Source organism: Erithacus rubecula (assembly GCF_903797595.1).
Source record: "Erithacus rubecula genome assembly, chromosome: 15".
Classification (NCBI taxonomy): domain Eukaryota; kingdom Metazoa; phylum Chordata; class Aves; order Passeriformes; family Muscicapidae; genus Erithacus; species Erithacus rubecula.
This window is the reverse complement of record NC_136667.1, coordinates 19,057,109-19,079,882: the sequence shown is the minus strand read 5'-3', so window position 1 is coordinate 19,079,882 and position 22,774 is coordinate 19,057,109. Positions and strand designations below refer to the sequence as shown.

The 22,774-nt window shown below is 35.8% G+C and overlaps 2 protein-coding genes across 3 annotated transcripts in view; one reads left to right on the top strand and one right to left on the bottom strand.

The window, feature by feature from the left end:
- Positions 1-16,563, top strand: part of RPGRIP1L (RPGRIP1 like) — a 40,111-nt gene extending 23,548 nt beyond the window's left edge. Inside the window, exons 16-23 of the mRNA XM_079319091.1 lie at positions 956-1,107; positions 2,543-2,626; positions 5,377-5,545; positions 6,647-6,774; positions 9,548-9,731; positions 10,542-10,626; positions 12,481-12,614; positions 15,206-16,563. Coding sequence (XP_079175217.1) covers positions 956-1,107; positions 2,543-2,626; positions 5,377-5,545; positions 6,647-6,774; positions 9,548-9,731; positions 10,542-10,626; positions 12,481-12,614; positions 15,206-15,309 — 1,040 coding nt within the window. The 3' untranslated portion in view covers positions 15,310-16,563. The remainder of the gene's footprint in view (positions 1-955; positions 1,108-2,542; positions 2,627-5,376; positions 5,546-6,646; positions 6,775-9,547; positions 9,732-10,541; positions 10,627-12,480; positions 12,615-15,205) is intronic.
- A 691-nt stretch (positions 16,564-17,254) lies between these two features.
- Positions 17,255-22,083, bottom strand: RBM11 (RNA binding motif protein 11). 2 transcript variants are annotated; one of them, XM_079319089.1, is made up of 5 exons: positions 21,881-22,083; positions 20,773-20,939; positions 19,834-19,908; positions 19,059-19,152; positions 17,255-17,485 (listed from the first exon to the last, which is right to left on the bottom strand). In XM_079319089.1, exons 1-5 carry the CDS (start codon positions 21,980-21,982, stop codon positions 17,426-17,428), a joined length of 498 nt encoding a protein of 165 aa, XP_079175215.1. In that variant the 5' UTR covers positions 21,983-22,083; the 3' UTR covers positions 17,255-17,425. The 2 variants fall into 2 exon arrangements, with proteins under 2 accessions (XP_079175215.1, XP_079175216.1); XM_079319090.1 differs by having other exon boundaries at positions 19,062-19,152.
- Between the last annotated feature and the right edge of the window lie 691 nt (positions 22,084-22,774).

The window sequence follows — 22,774 nt, the reverse complement described above, 5'->3', positions numbered from 1 at the left end:
TCAAAAGAAAAAAATATATTTCCCAGAATGCTATTTTCTGTTGGATGTGCAACATGTTCTTGTGTTTCTGCCGACACTTGTGGAAAGCTGGGATCGGTGCAATTTTGCCCCCTATGGCTTATAGCCACAGGGTAGGAGTGAAAAAACCCAAAACAGGAGGCATCCCCTCTTTGCCCATATCAAGCATCAATGCTTTATGTCAGGCCTGAATGTCATAAGTATATCTTCTTGTTCCTTATCAATAAATAAAGGAAGAAATGGTTTAAACTGGTAAGACAAAGGTCACTGTATAATAGTGAAAAAGGTACAAATCATGGTGCTTATGGTTAATAATATTTCATATAATAGCATAATCCAGGAGGGTGTTTATTTACCTTGTGTGCATTATTTTAGGCACATTCATATTCATTATATTAAAATAATTTTAAAGTATCCTGGAGAAGACACTTCTAAGAAGTATTAAATGTTCTGTGCTGCTTACCTTTTTCTTTTAGAAACATTTTGTCAGATCAGCATATTCAGTGACCTGTTAACTCCCCACTGTTGTAGAGAATCTGGTTTAATAAGGCATTGTAAAGTGGTACTTTTGACAGTAATTTAAATTGCATACCACTTTTTGGGACACTTCTAACTGTTAACATACAAAATTGTCCTAACCTTTATTTGCCTTAAGGAGATAAAAGTATTGAACTTTGCTTTGACCCTGTAGTAAGTATATAAGTAGGGAAAAAGGGTCATGTTTTGATTTAGGATCATACAAGGAGAGCCTGAGGAGCTGTTTCTGTTTCTACCATGAGCTGCAGATCTCACATCACAAGCACTGGCATAATGCATAGGCACAATCTTTAATTTTTGCCTAATCTATAAATGTTTACTTTATGGTTTTTCCTAGTTTTTGAGTAGCATACCTTAATGTTGAAAAGAAAATTAATACAATCTCCTATTTATTCCTTAGGTAAAATAGGACACATTCAAAATTATGGTACCATAGAATACTGGATCAGGTTACAAGTTCCTATGGACCAAGCTATTATTCCCTACAAACAGAGGTCAAAAGCTCTGGGATATATAACACCCAGGTTTAGGGGACATGAACAACCATCCAAGGTATGTTTGGGTCTGTACTTAATAGAATTTCTTCATGGAGAAGAGAAGCTTCAGTCTTCCAGTACCTGAGGAAGCCTACAAGAAAATTGGAGAGAGGCATTTTACAAGGGCATAGGACAAGGGGGAACAACTTCAAACTCAATGAAAGCTGGTTTTGATTAGAACGCAGAAATTCTTCATAGAATCATAGAATACGCTGAGTTAGAAGGCACCCATCAGAATCATTGACTTGAACTCCTGGCCCTGCACAGGCACCTCAGTAATCCCACCCTGTGCCTGAGAGCACGGTCCAAAATGTTTCTGGAGCTCTGGCAGCCTAGGGGCCATGACTATTCCCTGGGGAGCTTGTTTAGTGTCCAAGCAGCCCCTGTGTAAAGAACCTGTTCCTGATGCCCAGCCTGTTCCTCTCCTGACACAGCTCCAGCCATTCCTTCCACTGGCACAGGCTGCCCAGAGAAGCTGGGGCTGCTCCCATCCCTGGAAGTGTCCAAGGCCAGAGCATGGTCTGGTAAAGGTGTCCCTGCCCACGACAGGGTGTTTGGGGCTAAATTTTAAGTTCCCTTCCAATCCAAGGCATTCTGTGATAGTTTTAATAGAATGAACTGTTCAGTTCTTTCTTTTTAAGTTCAAATAGCTTAGGTCAAGTCTTGATACTTTTCAAGTGTGATAAAGTTAAAAGAAAGAACTGGAAAATATATTGCCAGTTTTTCATATAAAGAGATCAAGAACCAGTCGAATTATACCTTGCCTGAAGAGGCAAAGTCTTAGAGTTAGTTATTTATTTTTACTGAAATTGTCACTAGAACATTTGACATTATATTTCATTTTCTTGAGCTGTAAGTGACAGATATTTTAGTTCATACTCAAATTTTAAACCAACTGGGTGTTGGATCCATAGAATGGGTGAAGCAGTTGTTTAAAAAGGTCTTGAAGTTCTTAACATTGGAGTATTATGACAAAGAGATTCCTTCACATTGGGTTTTTTTACTGGGTATTTTAGCTGGATATTGAAGAGAATTTTGACAATATAATTCACTCTACAATCACATTTAAATAAGGGCCACAGAAAAATAAATTACTTTCATACATCTTTAACAGTTGTTTAAGAAATAAAAGCAAACAAGTTGAAAGGTATAAATTAAAATACTGCAGCTTTTAGTGGGGTTTTTTTAACTTAAGTTGTATAAAATACTCTATGTCTGGAGTAACTCTAGTATTTTTTGTTATTCCATAATGTAAATTTATATTATATATAAAATCTCCATGGGTTCCATGATGTAATCTGAGAAGTATGTTGTGTATTAATTCTGTTAAATTGTGTCTGATTAGAACTGGATTTAGTGCCATTAGATTCGGCATTGAAAAAAATTAGGAGTCGTCATAATTTACTGTAAAATAGGACAGCAATAAATGATCTTCAATATATTTGTTACAGACACCAACACTCAAGATGAAGCAGCATGCAGCTCAAGCACACAAGAGAGTCTCTTTTCTGGATCTTAATACTATACAGATGACAGTAAGTATTTCTGTCATGCAAGCTGAAGCATTGAAGGCTACTTACGGCTCCATATGGACAATTTGTAGAACTAATAATCAAGAACGCTGTATTATTTTGGCAGCACAATACTGGGATGTCCCAGGCAATGAATGATAGCATAGCACTGCATCTAGGCAGGGGATACAATGCAGTGATATTTGTGTGATTACCTCAGAACTGCTTGATGTCCTCCACAGTTTAGAAGCTTCAATTTCTACTGGCTTAGTGCAGATTCTAACACAACCAACAGCTCTCTCTGCACTGTGTTTCTCTGCTGTCTGCATTGTTCAAGTGTCATTCTACGGTGTACTACTTGCACTGCATATAAATGGCTCCATAGAAACCAGCTTGATCCAAACAGATCCAGAGTGTTGGGCTAATGAGATATACAGTTTGACACAGTTCAGCAGCACCTGTAAAATTAAGTTTATCAGCTGAGATTACACACATTCTGAAAATAATTATACTTCTTAACTTGAGATACACTGACATATGTACATTCTTCCAGAGTTCTAAGAGTCTGCATGGAACTAACTCGCATATATTTGCTGCAATGGATAAATTTTCATCTGAAATAATTTGCATTCAGAGAAGTAAGAATAGGTTGTGTTTAGTCTTTTAAGTAAACTCAGTAAGTAAAGGTAGGTTCTTCAATAGGCGATTATAAAAGGTTATGTTTGTATCTTATATATAATTATAATATTGATAATATTGCATTGTTTAAAAATTAGTTGTGGGGTTTTTCCTTTCTTAGGTTACTTGATCGGATTTATTCTTTGAAAGGTTAACATCAATTATCAGTTAACAGGTTCTGTTATTGTTTAGTTTGCTATGACTAGAACTCCATTGAGAGCTATACAGTATAGACTGGAAATAAGAATTAAGTCGATCTGTTGCATGTATTAACTTTAAAAACAAAAAGTCAAATGTTCGTGAATAGAATCTTTTGGGAGCTTAGATATCTGTGAAAAACTGAAATATTAGCCAGATAGTTGCACACAAAGAATATCTTCAGCTGTCCAAACAGTAACTTCTCAAAGTTTGATAATCTTCCACAAACTAGAATTTTCTAAGTGAGACAGCTACTTGATCTCCATCAGAAGTCTTCATTGCTGGATTTGCAGTTCCTCTAGCTGTTCTAAAAATCTAAGCCTCATTGTCTGGTTGAAGACAGAAATACTATTAGGCCTAAATAATGAAACAGCTGGGCCTTCTCTGACGTCTAAGTCTTGTGATGAAATGGCCAGGAAGTGTCCATGCAAAAACCAGAAGTTCAACAGATTAAAATGGCAAGTCTCTTTCATTTTCCAGTTAATTTGTTTTTCCAGCAGTGCCTCATGATTTACCTGACAGGGTCAAGAGACACTTGGCTACTCAGCTGGTTTTGTCAAGGCTTTTAAGGGATGTCTGAAATCACAGAGCAGGATTGAGGATGATTCACTTGCAGATGGTGTAGAAGGGATGCACCACCACAACATGTAGCATTTTAAGGAGAAGAAAAGTATTAAATATTGTATTTTGTATTGGCCTGATTGGTTGTAAAAGAAAGTTGTGGCAGATGGCAGACTATTTCTACTGTTATAATGCAATATTTAATCACTGGCTCTTACTTTCCTACTTTAAAGCTCATCTGGGGCTTTGATTGAGAAAAGTCTCTCTCTGACTATATCAGGTGGTATTGGGCAATTAGAATAATCAAAAAATATTCTCTCTTTCATCCATGAAGTGCAACTGTCATTGAAGGAATTAAGAAGAATGACCAAACATTGTATAAAACACAATGGTTATGACACATCTATAACAAAAAGAAAGATAAGACACATAAAGTCAGTTTTCTATGACTTGAAAACTTCTATGACAACCTTGATTAATAGGACAAGGCTGTATTGTGTTTGTAAACATTGCTTTTCTTTGTGTGACTCCAAATGTGTTAGAATAGAAATAATTCTTCAGATCCAGTTTTGGGAAACTCAGATGTTCATAGACAGCTGTAAGTTTTTTCATGGATTCTGAAGGTGGGAGGTGAGGCATCAGTGCCTCTGTGAAAAATTCAGTCCTACAGGAGAATTGTTAATTAATAAATAATGCAGAGGTAATAAAGCACTGCAAATTTTCATGGAAGGTGCCTTGTCTATAATGGAGTATCCACTGATGTGGTGGTATTCTGTGCAATTGAACTCAAAGATAAGGAAAAGAGTAAGATTGCTTCAGAATACATTGTGCACTAAAGATATTTTACCTTAGATGACATTTTTTTAATGTGTAGCAAACATTACATTGGTATTGGTATTAGTATTAATATTACATTAGTTTGCTTTTGAGACAGAAAATTTTGTATGATTTAAGTTATAAAATTGTTAACTGAATAAGGTGGTGGTGGTGGTGTTTTCTTTGTGTTTTTTGACTGAGTCTTTTAGAACTTACAGAAAAAGATGAAATATAAATGAATGTGGAAATCAAATAGACTGTATATATGCTGACAGGTACAAAATTATTATAATAGTTATGTTTTCACAAATACAGTTCAATATAAATTTCCTTCTGTTGTATATGAATTATGCATTACAGCATTTGACACTTTCTCATTGTTTCCTGCACTGCATAAGCAATACAATTGTTAAAAGGCACTGGATAATGAATACGGGCTATAATTCTTCAAGTTTTGAACTTTAGTAACTTCTGCTATTCAAGGAGTTTTATAAAGACTGTAGGTTTATCTTTTTCTGTAGCATGTGGTACAGGAGGCTAAACAGCTGTCAGGTGATAAAGTGAAGGAGATGGCTGAAGAAATTCAGCAGGAAAAAGAAGTCTCTCATCTGTCAGAGGAGCAGTTGGCTGACCAAACATTGATTACTTCCAGAGATGAGACAGAAGTAATTGAAGAATTGGAACCAGAAGGTAGAATTCATTGTTATTAATAAGCAGCTGTATTTTCTGAAAAAATCTCTCTTTTCCATTTTCATAAGCATTTCTTACTAGTAGTGGAAGTTGCCTCGTTATGAGAAGCTTCCTTACATAAATTATATTCAGATGTACTCTTAGCTGAAACTGGGTGGTGGATAAAATGTGTTTTCTTCCCAAATGGAAACTATATTGTAATTGATTGCAAAAATCTGATATATGACTTAGATTTGTAAAATATTAAAGGAAACCCTGCTTCTGTTTTAAATGTCTTTGTATTCTCCCTTAGAACTATGCTGTTCCAAAGACTATTTTAGTAAGTATGCTCTTTTTGTCTGCAGTTAATAGCCAGTGCTGATACCAGAATCTATTCAGACAGTGAGACAGATAATATGCCATATCACATATGTGACACAAAGTTGTTAGATTTATTTAAAGATTATAAAAGGCAGGTCATCCTGTTCCTTCTCCAAGCTTAAACTGTATATTATGACAATAACCAAGTCCATGATACCAAGTTTAAAATAAAAGCAGAATCAGAATGATAAAATTTTATATTTAGTTGTTTGCAGCTTTTTATAAGAATTCATTAAAAAGATTGGAAAAACATTTTGGATGTTGATTTTGAATACCACTTATAATTTGCTTCTTGGGAAAAAATGCTCTAGAATGTTCCAGAAAATTGTGCACCTGCATACAGAACTACTTTTCTACTAAAGAAAAAAGATACAGTCTTCTTTTACATATGCATGGTATCAGAAGAAGTCAGAGGAAATCCAAAATTCAGGCCCTATTAAATAAAGCAAACAGTTGTGCATACTTAGTTCATTACAGGACTTGCTCTATTCACCAGCTTGCATCTGGAAAACATTGCTGTCTTTTTAGCAAACCAGAAAAAATTCTAAAGGTTGTTGATTCACAGTGTTAGTCTTCTTCAAGGATGAAAAGATATACCTGGCACTTACTCTTTTTATATTAGAAAACGAAATTTATTGCTATCAGATTTCTTATTAAGTCTTAGGTGGTCGAAAAATATATAGTGGGTGTAACTTGCATTGATTTTTTTTGTTTGTTTGTTTGTTTGTTTTTGTTTTTAAGACCAAGAAGATCATCAAGAGGATGATGCTGTTGAATCAATAAAAACTGACAGTGATGACTGTATTATTTCAAGTCCAGTATCTACAAATATTAAACAGCAGAATCAGAGTATACATGGCAATTATTTGGTAAGACTAAGAAAAATATTTTACGCCTAATGTCCTCTAAGAGTAGCTTTGGTGTATCTAACATCAGTTTTCAATTAATCTGTACATGTACAGTATCAAATCTCTTGACTTATTCTGAAAACCAGCAATTCAGGACTAGAAGTCATACATAAAAAATAGCACAGCATAATATAAATTTGGAAAATTTACTTTGAACAGTATTTCAATAAGGCAGTTCTCAAAAAATAAAAAAAATTTAACACTTTTAGATCTAACTTTGACTGAACAATCTGAACCATAAAACTAGTGCTTAAAATTAACAGGTTTAAATGTTATGCAAGGTGATATACTAGAGGTAGTTTTATTTTTTAAGTAGCTCTTTTCAAGGCTGTGTAGTATCTTTCAAAGTAACTAGCAACAAGAAACGTGTAAGAAATACTGGTCCTTTTTTTCTTTAAGTTGTAGAAAGTACATTGTTAAGAAGCTACATTTCTTCAGCTAGAGTAGGTTTGTAGAAATGCTGTCACTCATATGGTTTTCAGAGAAATACAGAAGTTACTTTTGAAGATTGCATTTTTTATATGTAAAATGTTAAAAAGTAATTTCATCTGTAATTTTGAGAACTAAAGTTAATACTAATAATCACTATTAAGTCAAACTATAATACAGATGCTTTATACCTTTCTAGTCATCCTGTATTTTATTTAAGAATAATTATGGGAGGATTTTGTATGTAGATTCATTTCAGGTTCATCAGTTTCTACATCCCTCCATTGATCTGTTCTTCGGTAACAATGTGCATGTTTGCGAACAGTAGATAAAACTAGTAAAAGCTATACACTCTTAAGGCAATGTGTGATAAAAGTTGAGTTTTAAAAATATGCATTATTTTACTTGAAATCTTGGGTTGCTTTTAGAATACAGTGTGTCAGAATTGCTATTTAATTTTTTTTGTTGTTTGTTTAAAATCAGAAATCGCTACATTTTATCTTTTGAGGTAACTATCCTGCTGGTACTCAAATACTGGTACTGTAAATAAGTTTTGTGATTTTTGGAGATAATTGTGCTAGTTATCGTATGAATCTGAATTGAATGCCAGACTGTGTAAGTTATTTAAAATCATATCAGGGTTTATCAGAATCTTGGAAATCAGTTTGTGATTATTTCTCAAATATATTGATCATATTTCTTAGATCATTGATCATATACTTGATATCCAGTATCAAGCTGTACAGTTGCTTCTTTATTTTTTCTTCTTTTCTGTGATGTATGGTTGATCATAAAATATTTCATTTTGTTTCATTTAATTTATAAATTTGAATATGAAAAGGATATTCAAGTCAAAGACTATCACTTTAATGACATTCCATAACCATTTAACTTACTAGATTTTAGGGAAAAAAAATTGATAAAGCCATGTACCTGTATTCATAGAGACAGAATGGTGTGGAATTTTTTCTGTCATCCTAGTAAAATTTCCATGAACCTGATGAATAGTGAAAGAACCTTATTGAAATACTGATACAGATTTGGATATACATACATTATTATGTATGTCATAGGATACATAATAAAAGGAAAAGTCTTTTGAAAGGAGGGGGTAAAGTTACATCATCAGATATTGAAAGGACTTGACAGCAATGAAAATTGTTTAGTATGGTGGATATTTTTACAGTAGGATGTGTTGCTTTTCATTTTCATTAATTTTATCATTTGCTTAGCAAAATGTAAGCTATCTCCATATTAAATAAGAACATTAACTTGGAGTTCTGACTGAATATAGAAAGCTAATACTTTGGATGTGATTTAGTACTTCAAGTGGTTTAAGTTTAGAAATAAAAAATGTCTAAATATTTCCATATAGAGTAAATATTTTTATAAAGTTATAAAAAGAAATTAATATATTGAAAAGAAATAAGTAAAAAAAAAAATCAACATTTCTGTATCCAGTGTGTTCTGTTTGCTTCTTGGAGAATATCATCGCTGATTACTCACCTACATATTCCAGTTTTTCTGTCTTCTTTCTTCCCAGAGTAACTTTGGAAAATATCTGTCATTCTTTCTCTTGAGTCCAACAGGCCCACTTAAATAAAACTTACTAAAATTTATCTGTACATAAATATTCCAGACTTTGGAGAACAGTATAAAACAATTCCATATAAATAACAGAAAATTGTCATTTCAGTTTAAAATAATAAGAAAAGGCACTGGTGAGCAGTTGGGATATTACTTTTATTGTCACATGTTGAAATTAACTTTTAAGGTGTGTTTGATTTAACTAGGGAAGCTCACTATTTGATGTTGAATTCTTTACAAATACGTTATCACTTTACATGCCTAACAATTTTTGTGATTTGATGGATTTTTATTGAACTGTTTGTGGTATAGTCTGCAGTAGATACTCAGAATTCTCTTTTATTTGGAAAACATTGATACCTTGTATTGCTGACAGTATTTTAAGCAGTTAGAGGATCACTTCGCTATGTAGGTAAAGATGATGGCAGCTGAAATTTGTGATTCAGATAGCGATTTTGCATAAACATAACCTGCAGACTATAACTGTGACTACTACGAAAATATTTTAAACATTGAATGGAAACCAGTATCTCTTGCAACAACAGCCTTAGCTACAAACCCCAGAACTTTATATTCTCATTTTGTATATCTTAATTAATCATCATTAATCATATAAAAAAGCTGATGATTTACATACATATATGTATGTTTGTTTTATGTTAACACTTAAAGAAACAAAAAATAATTTGTATTATGTTTGTATTTTGTTTTTAAATAGGAAGTTGAAAAAATACGGATTAAAATTACATCGCTCGGTCTTACTGAGTCACGAATTACAGCAGATGAAACAATACAGCAGCTGTTTGTAGAATGCAGATTGAACAACTTCCTTGCAGAGGAGACCCCACTGTCACTTCCAAAGCCAACAGGTGGTCAGAGGATTCACTATAACTATAGCACTGGTAAGTCTGGTGTATTCCTGAGCAGGCTTGGTTCTTCTCTTAAATCCTGTCTTAGGAAAATATCTGCAATTAAGCCTACTTCCTATGTATTATAGTTGCATTTCTCTATGTACCAACTCTATTTGCCTGTTTTCCAGATATTTTGGGAAGTACTGATTCTTAAGAAATGAGGTAAGTATGCAGTTATCAATGAAAAGCTGAAAGAGGCTGGTATATAAAATGGTAACATCACAACATATTTAAATATGCTGGTAGTGCATAAATCTCAAAATTAGACTATACATAACTAAAATCTATATCTTCTTTTTAAACAATGCTATGCTGTCATTGCCCACTTGAGAGGGAATACAGATGACAGATTTTCTCCAGTCCATTGATCTGAAGATTTCTCATATTGAAATACTGAGTCAGGAAAGGAGGATTAAATTGCTGAGGCTGTCAAAAAGGAGAAGTACTTTGGCATACATTCTCATTATTTCTAGCTTCCTTAGTGGAAGAAAATACAGTAAATCACTTCAAATGCAAAGCAGCAAAGAGCCTTGACTTTTAAAATCATGGCTGCTATTGCCATTAATAGAAAGCAGCAGCTCTGTGACATGCTTACATGCTGCTTTTTGACAGTGTTCATATAAACTTGCCAGTGACACACTTTTAGCTCACATGATTTTAACATTTGATTCTAACGTTGTTTTTCCTTAGAAAATAAGAAGAAATAAACACTTACTTAATTTTGTTATTTTATTCATGTTCTTTCTTGTAATAGGTGAAAAACAATTGATAATGAGTTATATTAATGTATTTGCTTTGCAGTGATAAATGTGGATAAGGAAGATAATCATGCAGAAAGAGAGTATCTCAAGTCAATTCTTCTAAAGCCAGATCTCTCTGCTAACAGGTACAGATTAATGCTGAGAACCTCTATTATAATCTTTGTAAATAATGCTCCTGGTTTGCCTTTTGCTTGTCTTTACAACCCTAAGTAGTTAATACATAACTAACAAGAAAAAAATAATTGATTCAGCTAGGAATGATGCCTGCAATCTGCTGTGGCTGCTGGTCTTACTTCTTCTCCAGGTAGATGCATATGGAGTGCAATATTGCAAACTTATCTAATGTTTGTTTATTGCTGAGGTTTAATTTTGGGGGCAGTTGTTTGTTTTGTTGGTGTTTTTTTAAAAACAACTTTGTTTTAAAAAAGAGTTTCTAGATTCTATCATCAGTAGTCTGTCAGTGATGAATTTGAAAATCACTTATCTGTGCAATGGTAAAGTAGTACATTTTGTTGCTTTTTGAATTCAGAATACTAAAAGGAATCTTAAGAACTGCAGGAAGTGTTCCTTGGCCCCAGAATTTAAAGATAAGAAAAAAATGCATATGTGTATATATGGATGTAGCAGACATCTATTATATGAGTACATATGAGAAAGATTAAAAATTAGACTTGTTCAATTTCATAGTAATAAATTTGTTCATATTCAGTTTTTTTTCATCAATATAGCATGTACATTACTTGAAGAGAATGAATTACATACTTTGATTGTGTTTCTTCTTGAATATATGTCAATATTCATTAAAATGGAATAACTCTTAATTTAAAGATCCATTTAATTTACAGAATACTAGGGTACCTGATGATGGCATTTGAAGTGTCAGAGTCATTTGTAAGTCTTACAAATCACTGATTCACTCCAAGAAAGAGAGAGTTCTCTGTTAATTCCATGTCCCTTATTTTGCCATCTATATTAGGAAGGTTGCTAAACATATTCTACTAAAGCATGTTTTACTAAAATTTAACAATAATGAGGATAAAATACTCTTTTTTTCCCTGACACATAATTTAGTTGCTAAAGAAATTTCCCTGTCCAACCATCCAGGCCCACTGTGGCAGTCCCCTTCACACCCTGTTCTGGGGCTGAGGGACCTCACAGCTTCTCCCCCCACACTGTCTCAGTCACATCAGTTGCCCTCACCAGCTCCAGCCCATGTTTCCAATCGTTGAGTCTTAGAGGTCCCAATCTTTAAAGTAATGTAATTTTTGGTGCAGTAATTCAATAAGACAATAACATTTCAAGTTGGAGCCTCAGAGGAGGGACCCTGAATAAAGGAATCCCTGGGCAGGACAATCTGGGGGTCATCAGCTCTGGCCATGTCCCCGAGTGTCCCTCACCCAGCTGTACCCAAAGTTGCAGCCAGGTGAGTTCCTGGCTCCTCCTGTGTCTCTGAGTGTCCCTCCCCTGACTGGGCACAGGTCTCTGGGCCCTTGCTTGTGCAAGTGGGAGTTCACAGCCTCCAGCAATGCCCAGCCTGCAGCTTCTGAGCCACCTGCCCTGGATGGATTCCTCAACACAGTGCAACAATACCTGCTCTGTAAAATAACAGCAGTGAGGTTTTTTTCTGAACAGAAGCATTCATCTCTTACGTATGCCATCATGTCCCCTGTGTTAGTATGTAGGTTGTTTCCTGCAGTTATCAGAATGTCTGGTTTGGCTTGAGCTGAAATTTTAGTTCTGCATTGAATAAATAGGAAGGCAGAAGTTCATCAGTAATCTCGTTTCCCATTTTATCGTAGCAAGGGAACCACCAACAAACAAAATTTAAGGAAAGATTCTGCACATACACCAAATATTTAAACCTCTGCATTTTTAACTTGTAAAATAGTGTGTTTTTTCTTTTTGTATCATTTGTAATTTGATTTTTGTCCCTTTTTGAAAGCAAAATATTTTTTTTTTTTTTGTGCGTGTATGTTTAGCCTAAAATTTACAGTGGTCAGTGATCCCCCGGAAGATGAACAGGATCTTGAATGTGAGGATATTGGATTTGCCTATGTCAGTTTAAAAGAGATATTCCAGAAGCAAAGAGATATCATTGAGCAAGATATTGATGGTAAGTTTTAAATATCACTTTCTTGTAAACTTCTATAGCCTAAAATTCGTTGAGTTTCTACTTTGCTTTGCAGGTGTTGCTGTGCAAGTAATTGTTTGACCTTGTTTCAATAAGAAATTTTTTAATACTAACTAATAACTTCCACATTTGTTTGCAGAAGTCTGCAAAAACTATTCATTAGTGTTATTCCTTAAAGTATGTTTTTAAAAAATCCCAAATAGAACAGCATTCCCACCTCATAGAAATTAGTTTATAAACTAAGAACTTTTAAGCCATGTCCACTGCTATAATTTTCTCTTTTCTACAACATACTTCATTGTGGTAGGACAATAAATATGTATTTTGTATAAAAATTTGTTTTATGTTAAAATTGTTATCAGCAATTTGGTACTACTAACATCTGTATTTTATTGGAAATTATGTTATAACCCCAAGTATCTCAAGTCTGTTTCCTCCATCTGAAACATGCATGAGACAATATGAAATACTGGTGGTTTTGATGAGGAATCAGTTTCAGTGAGCACCCTTCTGTAAAAGACTGTGACCAAACTCATTGTGACTCATTAGAGCAGGGTAATGTGAGCAGGGACATGGATACCAATGGTGCACTTTTTTTCTCTTTACCTTTTCCTCTTGATCCTCGTTCCCTCTTGGGGTGAAGCTCAGTGCAGAAGCTGAAAGCACCTCTATCACAAGACAGTCGCTCTCCTTTCCCAGTGAGTGAACTGGTTCAGTGATTGCATGCAGAGCACCCAGGTTCACAAGGTGTCTTTTGCAGTAGCCAGAGTTCCAGTGAGCCCCAGCAGAATGGCAGACAAATGTAACTTCACTACTTCTACTGCTGTGTCTAATTCCTGTACCCTGACCAATGGGGAGCTGAATTATGAGGGAAAGAAAGGCTTTCTTATCCATTTCCTTAATCATGAACAATTTGCATCCATCCTGTTGCTAAAATACTCAGTTACAGGAACGTGATAAGGAAAATCCTAAGAAGAATCAAATTTCCATACTCTAGAAAAATAATATACAGATTTGATCAATTTCTTGCTGTGGCTGAGCAACTTAAGCTTTTCTCCACCAATAATTCTTCTCCAAGCACAAAATCTCCAAAAGATTTTGTAATCTCTCAATGGAAGATTGACTTTTGTTCTGGAATTTATGACCATATCTCCCACTGTCATAATTCCCATTTGATAAGATTGATTCGTTATGTAAATATAAGTTTTGAGACTCACTTTTCACAAAACTCTTAAAATTCCTAATTATCATCATTTGCACCACAAGGACTGGGTTTTATTACTAGTGACTGTAAGCTTATCATTGCCATGTAATGACAACTATTTCAGTATTGTGAGGAGCATTTCTTCCCCTAATCGTGAGACATTTGAACTAATTTTTACTTTATGGTAATTATATCCATGAAAATTATAATAATAGCTAGAAATACTTTTATTCTTTTTCCTTTCCACACTTCTCCCCTTTCCTGCATATACTGTACAGTTTCTTGGGGATTTTTATTGCATCTATAACATACAAGCTTGCATGTTTTCTGAAAATTGAGATGTTTCAGAGAATTTGAATTAATTTTATGTTAGTTAGATCATGGCAGAAGAATATATCTGCATATTTTCTTGGATTAAGTAATTGTAAAAGGATCAGTTCTTCAGATCTGGACATAGATGTCCAATTAAATGTAAGGGCACAATAAAACAGAATTCCTAAGTAGTGATGTACACGTTCTATGAGTTGGATGATGGTTTCAGGAAAATAATAAACCTAGGCACAAGGAAATTCATAGGAAACTACCGCATGAAGACAAGTCTTTCTTAAGTTAGATATTAAACTTCCTTTATTCGTTTTGAGGATTGCAACCATATATCTTTTTCATATTTTATTCCTTTCATTGCTGATTGTGTGAAAGTGGTTTATGTGAAATTTAAAGCAATTAGGTGAATGGCTAAGCAAGAAGATGGATGAGAAATATTAACATCAAAACATCTAACAATATGTCTCAGAAACTATAGGATAGCATAAAGTGAGAAAATATAATTAGTGTTATCTTCTAATATAATTAACTACAACTACCATGCTCTTCTTTTAAGTAAAAAGGATACAGTCCCCTGAAGTCTGCTCTTGAAGTTTACAGTTTGCTAAGTGGTTTGTTGAGGCTGGTTTGGACCCATCCATCATACATAGTGTAGAAAACACATTAATTTATGTATTTTTATTTAAAACTATTCCTATGTATGTAGATACATCTTTAATGCAATTTGGAACATCTTTTATTTACATATTCTGAAATATAATTATTTTATATAGACAATTATTATATTTATAGTTTCCTTTTTTTAAATTAATTTCAACACTAATACTTTTATTGATGTATATTCTAGTTCTAAGTGTGGTTAATTTCCAATAGCCTGAGGACCTGAACTGCAAGATTATTTATTTATTTATTTATTTTTCCTTTTTTTTTCATATGCTAGTTGCCCTTTAATCCATCCAAATACTAAGGAAAATTATCAAAACTAAAGTGAAATCTAAAGTTTAATAGTTGTTAAAATAGCTGTTTTCTGATGTTTCCTTTCTAGTTTTCGATTCACAAGATGCCAGTGCAGTAATTGGAAAGCTCACAGTGACAGTGGAAGCCCTCAATGCACTGCGTTCAGTCCATGAGGAATGCAAAAATGATTAGGAGGCAGGAACGGGACATTTGCCTATTGAAGTTCTTGCTCCCGGTGTAAAGATACACTTGATGATGTACAAAAATTAGACCTTTGTCATTCTTACAGTATATTTAATGTAAAATGTATATGAAAAAGATACTTGATGTCCAGGTAGAAAGTTTTGTTCACTTTTCAGTCTGTTTTCTTATTTTTAAGGTGAATCATTCTTGCTGAATCATTCTTCAGGCTCTCAACACTTGATAGTATCACAGTCTAACTTACTTCCAACATAGTTTGGTTTCAAATGCGAGCTTGCTTGTACATTATCAGATACCAATTGAGGGTATTTTGTCTAAGGAAGTAAGTGATGGCGAAACTTCAAACAGAAATGCTGGTAGATTCTTACTAAGAGTAGTTCTATCACAGTACTCTGTCAGAATACAATCATTTGCGTTAGAAGGGACCTCAGGTAGGTTTTAGTGCAGTCACTGGAGGATTTAGTATTATGTTAGTCCATGTTGCTCAGGGCTGCATCCAGCCTGGTCTGGAAACCTCTGAGGATGGGGATTGCTTAACTGCTCTCTGCACGAGCTGTTCTCACAGTGAGAAAAGGAGATGCATTTCTACAAATTACTTCAATCCAGATTGAAGTCAAAGCTAGATCTAAGCACATGGAGCAGCTTTTTCACTTAATGCACCATCTAAAAATTTAATTTATGTTGTTGGGTTTTTTTTAATTCTATGGATGGCATATTTGTTACTTGTTTCAGCCATTTAACATTTGCACAGAAATAAAGATAACAAAGCATTTTGGTGTTTAATGTCATGCTTTGCAGCATGCCATCGAATTTTCATCCAGTTTTGTGAAGCAGTTGACAGAAAATAGCTGTTATTGTTACCAATGTGATTTGCTCAGGTAGATTTTTCTGTAGATTTTCTATAGATTTCTGTAGAAATTTCTGTAGATTTCAGTGGTAAACAGTTGGTTATGGTTTATTCCTAGGTTCGGAGTTCTTTTATATTAGGCTGAGATTATTTTAGGAGTAAGGATAGCTGCAACAGTGCAAGACAGGTCTTCCACATAATTAGCAATTATTTGTTTCACATTTTTGTCGATTTGGAAAATTATCTATTTTCTATTTAGACAAACTGTCGTTCTTGTTAAATGCAGAATTATTTCCGCATGTATTAAAGTCACAAGAACTGAACCATTGTTGAAAAAATGTTGCAAAAATGTGGTCCATCTGCTACCAAAAAAAAAATCAATAAAATAAACTCTTTTACTTGTTATAAACCAGTGGTTATTCTGATTAGCTACTCGTAAGTATAAACAGCTACACAAGCTGACAGCCATTGACTTCAGTGGTAATGAACAAGCAAACTTCTCCTTAACATAAGGAAGAACTTCTTTATATTGAGGGTGGCAGAGCACTGGGACAGTTTTCCCAGAGAGTTTGTTGAGTCTTTCTCCAGAGACATTAGAGACAGAAACCTCTGTTGACACATTCCTGTTGCACCTCCAGGTGACCCTGCCTCAGGGGGGTGATTAGACTAAATTATCTCAAGACCCACCAATTAATTATTCTGTGGATATATTTCAAATCAATGCCTTTTATTGAGGATAAGTAAAGATAAGAGGTTGATGTAGCTGGGCCTATGAAATTTTCAGCTACTTAAAGGGCCAGAGCAAGTGCAGTGGAGCCAGCCAGACTTTCAGTTGTGGCAGATAGTGTAGAAGGGGCTCAAAAGCCAGACCTTGCAGGTTTAGTGGGCTCTGGTAGGGTTTTGGGAAGAACTTGTTCTCGAGAGGGCTGGTGTGCTGGAAGGGGATAGGAAAGGGGACAGCATGGAGGGTGTGGGTCCAGCTGGACTCAATGACCCTTACAGCCCAGGATATTCTAAGTTTCTATGCTTAACACATTTCAAAAATACTATGAATCTTGAACATTTTAATAAAGTTCAAAGATGAAAGCAAATATAATAACAAATTTATCCAGTATTAATGTGTCTTTTTCTTGGCTTTTTTTTTCCCCTCAGTTTTAGCCATGCTGTCTTTGTTTCCTTTTATTATCTTCAGTTCCAGTGTCATTGTCACAACTTTACCATTTTCTCTTTCTTTTATCCTGCTTGGCGCACTTGGATATGTCACTTGGATATGGCCAATTCAGGAGAACTCTGTGCAGTCTTGAATCTGGCAGTTTGATTCTGATAGGGAGAAAAGGATGAGTCTGAAGGTACAGCTAATAAGGAAATTGTTAACCCATTGAACTCTTTACTGTGTACTGCTATGCTACAACGTGGTGCATTGTTAACATTGTGAAGAGGAAGTTTTAAAGAATTTTGCATGCATTATGACTTACACAATTAAAAGACCAACAAACTATAAAATAACACAGAACGTTTGAGAATAAAGTTATTTTACAACAACTACCAGTATAGTTCAGAGAAGTGGACAAATTTTTCATGGCAAATTCAGAACAGAGATATAACCTGATTTAAGGTTAAATTGCCAGCTAGTTGTCACATAAGGTAGAAAACATGGTATTCTTTTAATTCCTTCATCTCTATTTGGTAAGTATTTGTAGCTGCAGTACCTGTTGGTACGGTAAAGACATGCACATCTGCACATTATTCAAACCTGATTTAACCAATGTTAAAGTCAATGTGGATCAAAGCATTCCAACAAGGACCTTGAAAAATTCCCAAGTGAGCAACTTGCCTGGCACCCTGCCAAGGCAAGGTCAGGTAGATTTGTTAAGGCATACTAGTGAAGAGATCACTTTCTGCTGAAGCTTCAACAAGCTATCATGTGAGACATGCTGCAATACCATCATCTCTGGCAAGCAGAAAATGGAATGAAGTTGGTTGTATGTGCTGGTCTGCCAAATCTGGTCTCGCAGGGTCTGCTGCCTTGTTACTGAGGAGTACGTTCATCAGCAAGCACAGAGGATAAAATGGTGCTCCGATGGTAACCAACAAGGGTAACTGATCCAGATTGCCCCTTTCTGTGGTTCCAAGGGCTGGCCAGTCTCCAGTCAGACTGGTGAGCAGGACTATCCACAGTTGGTACCTCACCTTAATGGCTGGGTTTCTTCAGTCCTACCAGTCCACAGACTCAACAGATTCAGAAGCTTCATGTTTGGGGATTAGGTTTGATGCACCTGAAGAGCCCAGTTTCCTTGCTTTGTGGAATATCTGACAGACGAGAATAGGGCGATAATGGCCCGGTGCGCCAGAGTCTTGTAGAGGGGAAGCAAAGTGTGGGTTCTTGTCATCTACTGCTGGGAAAGTAAATCATGAAGGAGACACCTATGCGGGCGTGTGAAGCTTTAGGCCAGACACCCTCAAACTGTTGTTTCCCAAATTTGGCCATTGGTGATCGATCGAGTTTTAGGTTTAGTTTCAGCACATTTCAAACTTCTGCTGGGCATTTCTGAATTGCAAAGAAGAATGGAGGCTTCCCTATTAGTTGTATGTGAAGAAGCTGTTGCTTGCATGTCCAACGAGGTCAAGTTGTCTCACCATTTGGAACACAGTACAGGACAGAGCTTCATAGACTTCAGCATTTTTAGCTTTCTTAAACTGTATATACCTTTAAGATTTTCTTGCAGGAAGAAAATAATTTGGTTTGGTAGATCCTATTATTAGAGGATCCTGAAGTGTCCTCATAGTGTGCTTACAGCACATTTTTAGACCTGAAGTAAGCACTGTTTTTTGCAGAAATGTAAAATGCATTCAGCTTCATAAAAACACTCCTGAATTTTTAACACAAACTCACCACCTCTTGAAAGCCAGGGTGATCATGAAGTAAACTGTTTTTCACGGGCAAAGGAGAAATGGGAAATGGAGAATTTCCAGAAAGCTCTTGATGCCTAAAGGAAAAACAAACCAATGTACAAAGGCTGAATGTCCACCACATACTGCTTATCAGAGTGCTGAGACTTAACTCTTGGGCTGTAATGAGAATATCCAAGAGGACACTGAGATATTAGCAACAGGACTTACATGAAAAAAAATAATAAACAAAGGAAATACACACAAAGGCTTAATTAATGAGTAATCCTTGTATGTGCATGCAACAAAATCATACTAGATTTCACCATGGGAGTTCAGCTTCAGTACTGAATCTGGGGTGTTCAGACTTCCATTATAACAGGTTTATAACTGTTCATTCATATTTGCGACAGCTGCTTATGCTTATACACAAAAATGGAGGTGTAAACTTGGTGGAGTTAAAAAAGCCTGTTGTCACATTTTGTTCCTCAATAATTGAAAACATTGTTAGTACAAAACCCAGGGTTCAGTATGTTCTCATGGTCCTGAATATTGCAGAAAGAAATAAAGAATGGAAAACTGAAGCTAACTAATCATCTGGCAAGCTAAACAACCAAACATTACCTGCAGTCTGTTGCAAGCCCTCAGTAAGGATGCAATGACAAGATGCTGTTTTGATGAAAAACCTCAAAATTGCTCTACCACATGAATTCACATTCTTTATAGAATTTTTTTAAAAATTATAATCATAAGGTTAATTCACAGGTGATTTTTGCTACCTGTCTGGAGGAGAATCTAAGTCAATATGGTGTTCAAAATCATCTGTACAACTGTCTAGTTCTGGTGAGTGAGAACTCCCTGAAAATAAGACATGAGTGAATTCATGATTACTCAGTTATGACAATTCAATTAACAAGTTAAAAACCACAGAAAGTGTTTTGTGTCATCTGTAGTGTGTTAGTAGATCTAGGTATGGTATGGTGCCATTTTATGGCACATAATCAATTATCTTACAGCTCGAAAATATTCATTTCTCATTTATTCACCTACAGAAGCACAAATCAGGGCTGTAATGCAGGAAGTAATGCAGAACAGCATCATCACTCAGTTACAGACACAGGAGATTCTTCTGATTTCAGGAACCACAGATATTCTGCTTAAACCCAGTAACTGCTCTGTAGAGCCTTTGAAGGAAGCAGTGGCACAGCAGGAACATGGGTTGCGAATGATGTCTGATTGTTGGCTTGCTTGAAGGTTTAGTTCCATATAGATAAAATTAAGAATATGACTTTTAATTTAAGATATTCTTTTAATTAAAATCTCTTTCCATTAAAATAAAAGCTCTGATAACTATGTGGCTTAGTCTCAAAATTATCCAAGATCTCAATAGTGGCTGGCTGTACTGAATCAATTTTTTCTGTCAGACTCAAAGGTAACGTTACACCTCAATTCCTAAATGTAATCTGGCATGAAAACCTGGATTGCTGTTTTCCATACAGCAGCTTGCAAGTTATGCTGTTCTGAACCAATCTATTATATTGTCTTAGTAAACAAAAAAATACCTATGCAAAAGCCACAGGAAGTCCTTGTTTCTTAACAAAAAATTAATTTTTCCAACTACAAATTGTTATCTTTGTAAAAGACTGTAGGATTCAAAACTGTTCCTAAAAAAATGTTTAAAAATTTATATTTAAACTTTACCATTGGGACTATGAAACATAGCCCTCCAATACTGCACAGTAATTGGTCTTCCATACAAAAGGATTCCATCCAGCAGAGCTTTTGCGTAAGGCACTGATATTTTGTGTTTAAAGCAGACATATCCAAAAGACTTAGGTTTTCCTTCTTTGTCCTCACAAATCGTCACTTTGGTTAATGGACCAGCCTAAAAGAAATTTCTATTATTGAGCAGAGACTGACACTTCATTATGTTTTGCGTATTTAATTATTTCTCTTTGGCCATAGTCAAAAATCGTAAGTTTCTTACTTTGAAAATATCTCTCCATATTCCCAAAGCTCAAAATCTGACCCTTCTACAAGCAAAAGTCAGCTCCACAAATGTTAAAAGGGAATCAAGCATCAGCTTATGTTTAGTCTTTCATAACCAGAATTTTTATTATTTTTACAATACCATACCATAATAATTAGCCTCCCAAAGGAGAAGACTAATTTACTGACTCCAATGCAAAAGTTACCTTCCATTCATAAATAAAAATATTATTAGTTTAGAAGGAGCAGTAGATACTTGCTCATCATTTGATGGAGGGGAAGAGCTAGAGGTCAGGGGTGCATGTTTAGGACTATGCCATAGCAGGAGTATCAACCTGGATATTTTCCAAGACAGGGCAAGACTACAATAAGAAGCATAGACTGTTGCAGCCAAAGGGAAATCTGAATGAAAACAAGATAAAACGAGGGAAAAAGGCAAGTTACTGGGATGACCTAAAGACTCATATAAAAGACGGCCGTTGGATGACTGCTGCAGATTATGCAGAACAATGCAGAACTGTGGTCTAAGAGCATCTTTATCACTTTTGCATTGTATTGTATTACTTGTCCTCTAAGAAGATAAACTTTCTTAAGCTCAAATTTACAGTTATACAGCGAACTACTGTTCAGTCTTGAAAACAGGTAGGAATTAAGCTCGGGCTTCAAACAGGTCCAACTACTTTGTGTTTCTACACGGTCACTGAAGGGTCGGGGTTTGAAGGGATTTCTAGACAGCATGTTGTCCAGCTCTCCTAAACGAACATCCCATTGGTGGATTTTTTTTTCTTCTCGAGCATTAGAACAGCATTTCAATATATAAGGGTACCCGTCCGCTACCTGCAGGAAGAGCTCGTAGAGGATCTCCTCCCTGACCCGGCTCTCCAAGTTCCCCATGAGCAGAGTCTGCTCCGCCACCTCGGACCGCCCCGACGACGACATAGAGCCTGCAGGAGCCTGCGAGGGTGCGAGGAAAGCGTCCCAGCTGCGGGGAAGCCGCGACCCGTCACAGAGCAATCCGGACACGGCGATTTGAACGCGGAGATCCGAACACGGCGATCTGGCCACGGAGACCCAAACGCGGAGATCCGGACACGGCGATGTGCGACACGGGGACCCAGGACATGGGCCCAGCTCCTGGCAACGCTGGAACGTGGAAGGGTGGGTGTCATGTCTGTTTGTGACAACACACTTAATCGTTCAGTCGTGTAGTAATGATCGTAAATACAAACATGAAGGTTTTCTCTTTTATTTTTCCCACTGAATCTTAAGTCCTAGCAGGGCTGACTGGTGCAAAACAAACCGACCAACACTGAAAAACAATCCACCTTCCCAGTCTAGTATTCACAAGTGCGTTCACACTATCTACTCCTGCAATTAACTTTGCAGAGAGCCCTTACTGTAGGAGAGGCAGCAAATGGAGCAAGGGCTCAGGTCAGGAGCAAAAAAAGGGGTTTTATCAGACGGCACTCCATGCCAGCCACACAGAAAACCTATTTGTGCACTGTTACAATATTGGCTCAAACAGCAGAAGTCATTTTAAATCATAGAGCGTCGGAACAATGGACTGACCTAATCTCTGCAATAAACTGCTGGAATTGTCCAGTCATAGCTAGGCAAATGAACAGAGACTTTTGCTCCTGATGAGCTCCCATTAACCTGCAAACACTGCCGAAGGGCATCAGCTGAGACAAAAGGAGGCCCACCTGCATCTCTGCATCTCCCTGCTTGACA

What these genes read in the sequence shown, in the direction of transcription:
- RBM11 (XM_079319089.1), bottom strand. Translation starts at nt 21,982, where the DNA reads ATGTCGTCGTCGGGGCGGTCCGAGGTGGCGGAGCAGACTCTGCTCATG. An exon ending in TCTACGAGCTCTTCCTGCAG is followed by an intron (nt 20,940 to 21,880) that starts GTAGCGGACGGG and finishes AATTTCTTTTAG; the next exon opens with GCTGGTCCATTAACCAAAGT. An exon ending in TTAGATTCTCCTCCAGACAG is followed by an intron (nt 19,153 to 19,833) that starts GTAGCAAAAATC and finishes TTTTTCCTTTAG; the next exon opens with GCATCAAGAGCTTTCTGGAA.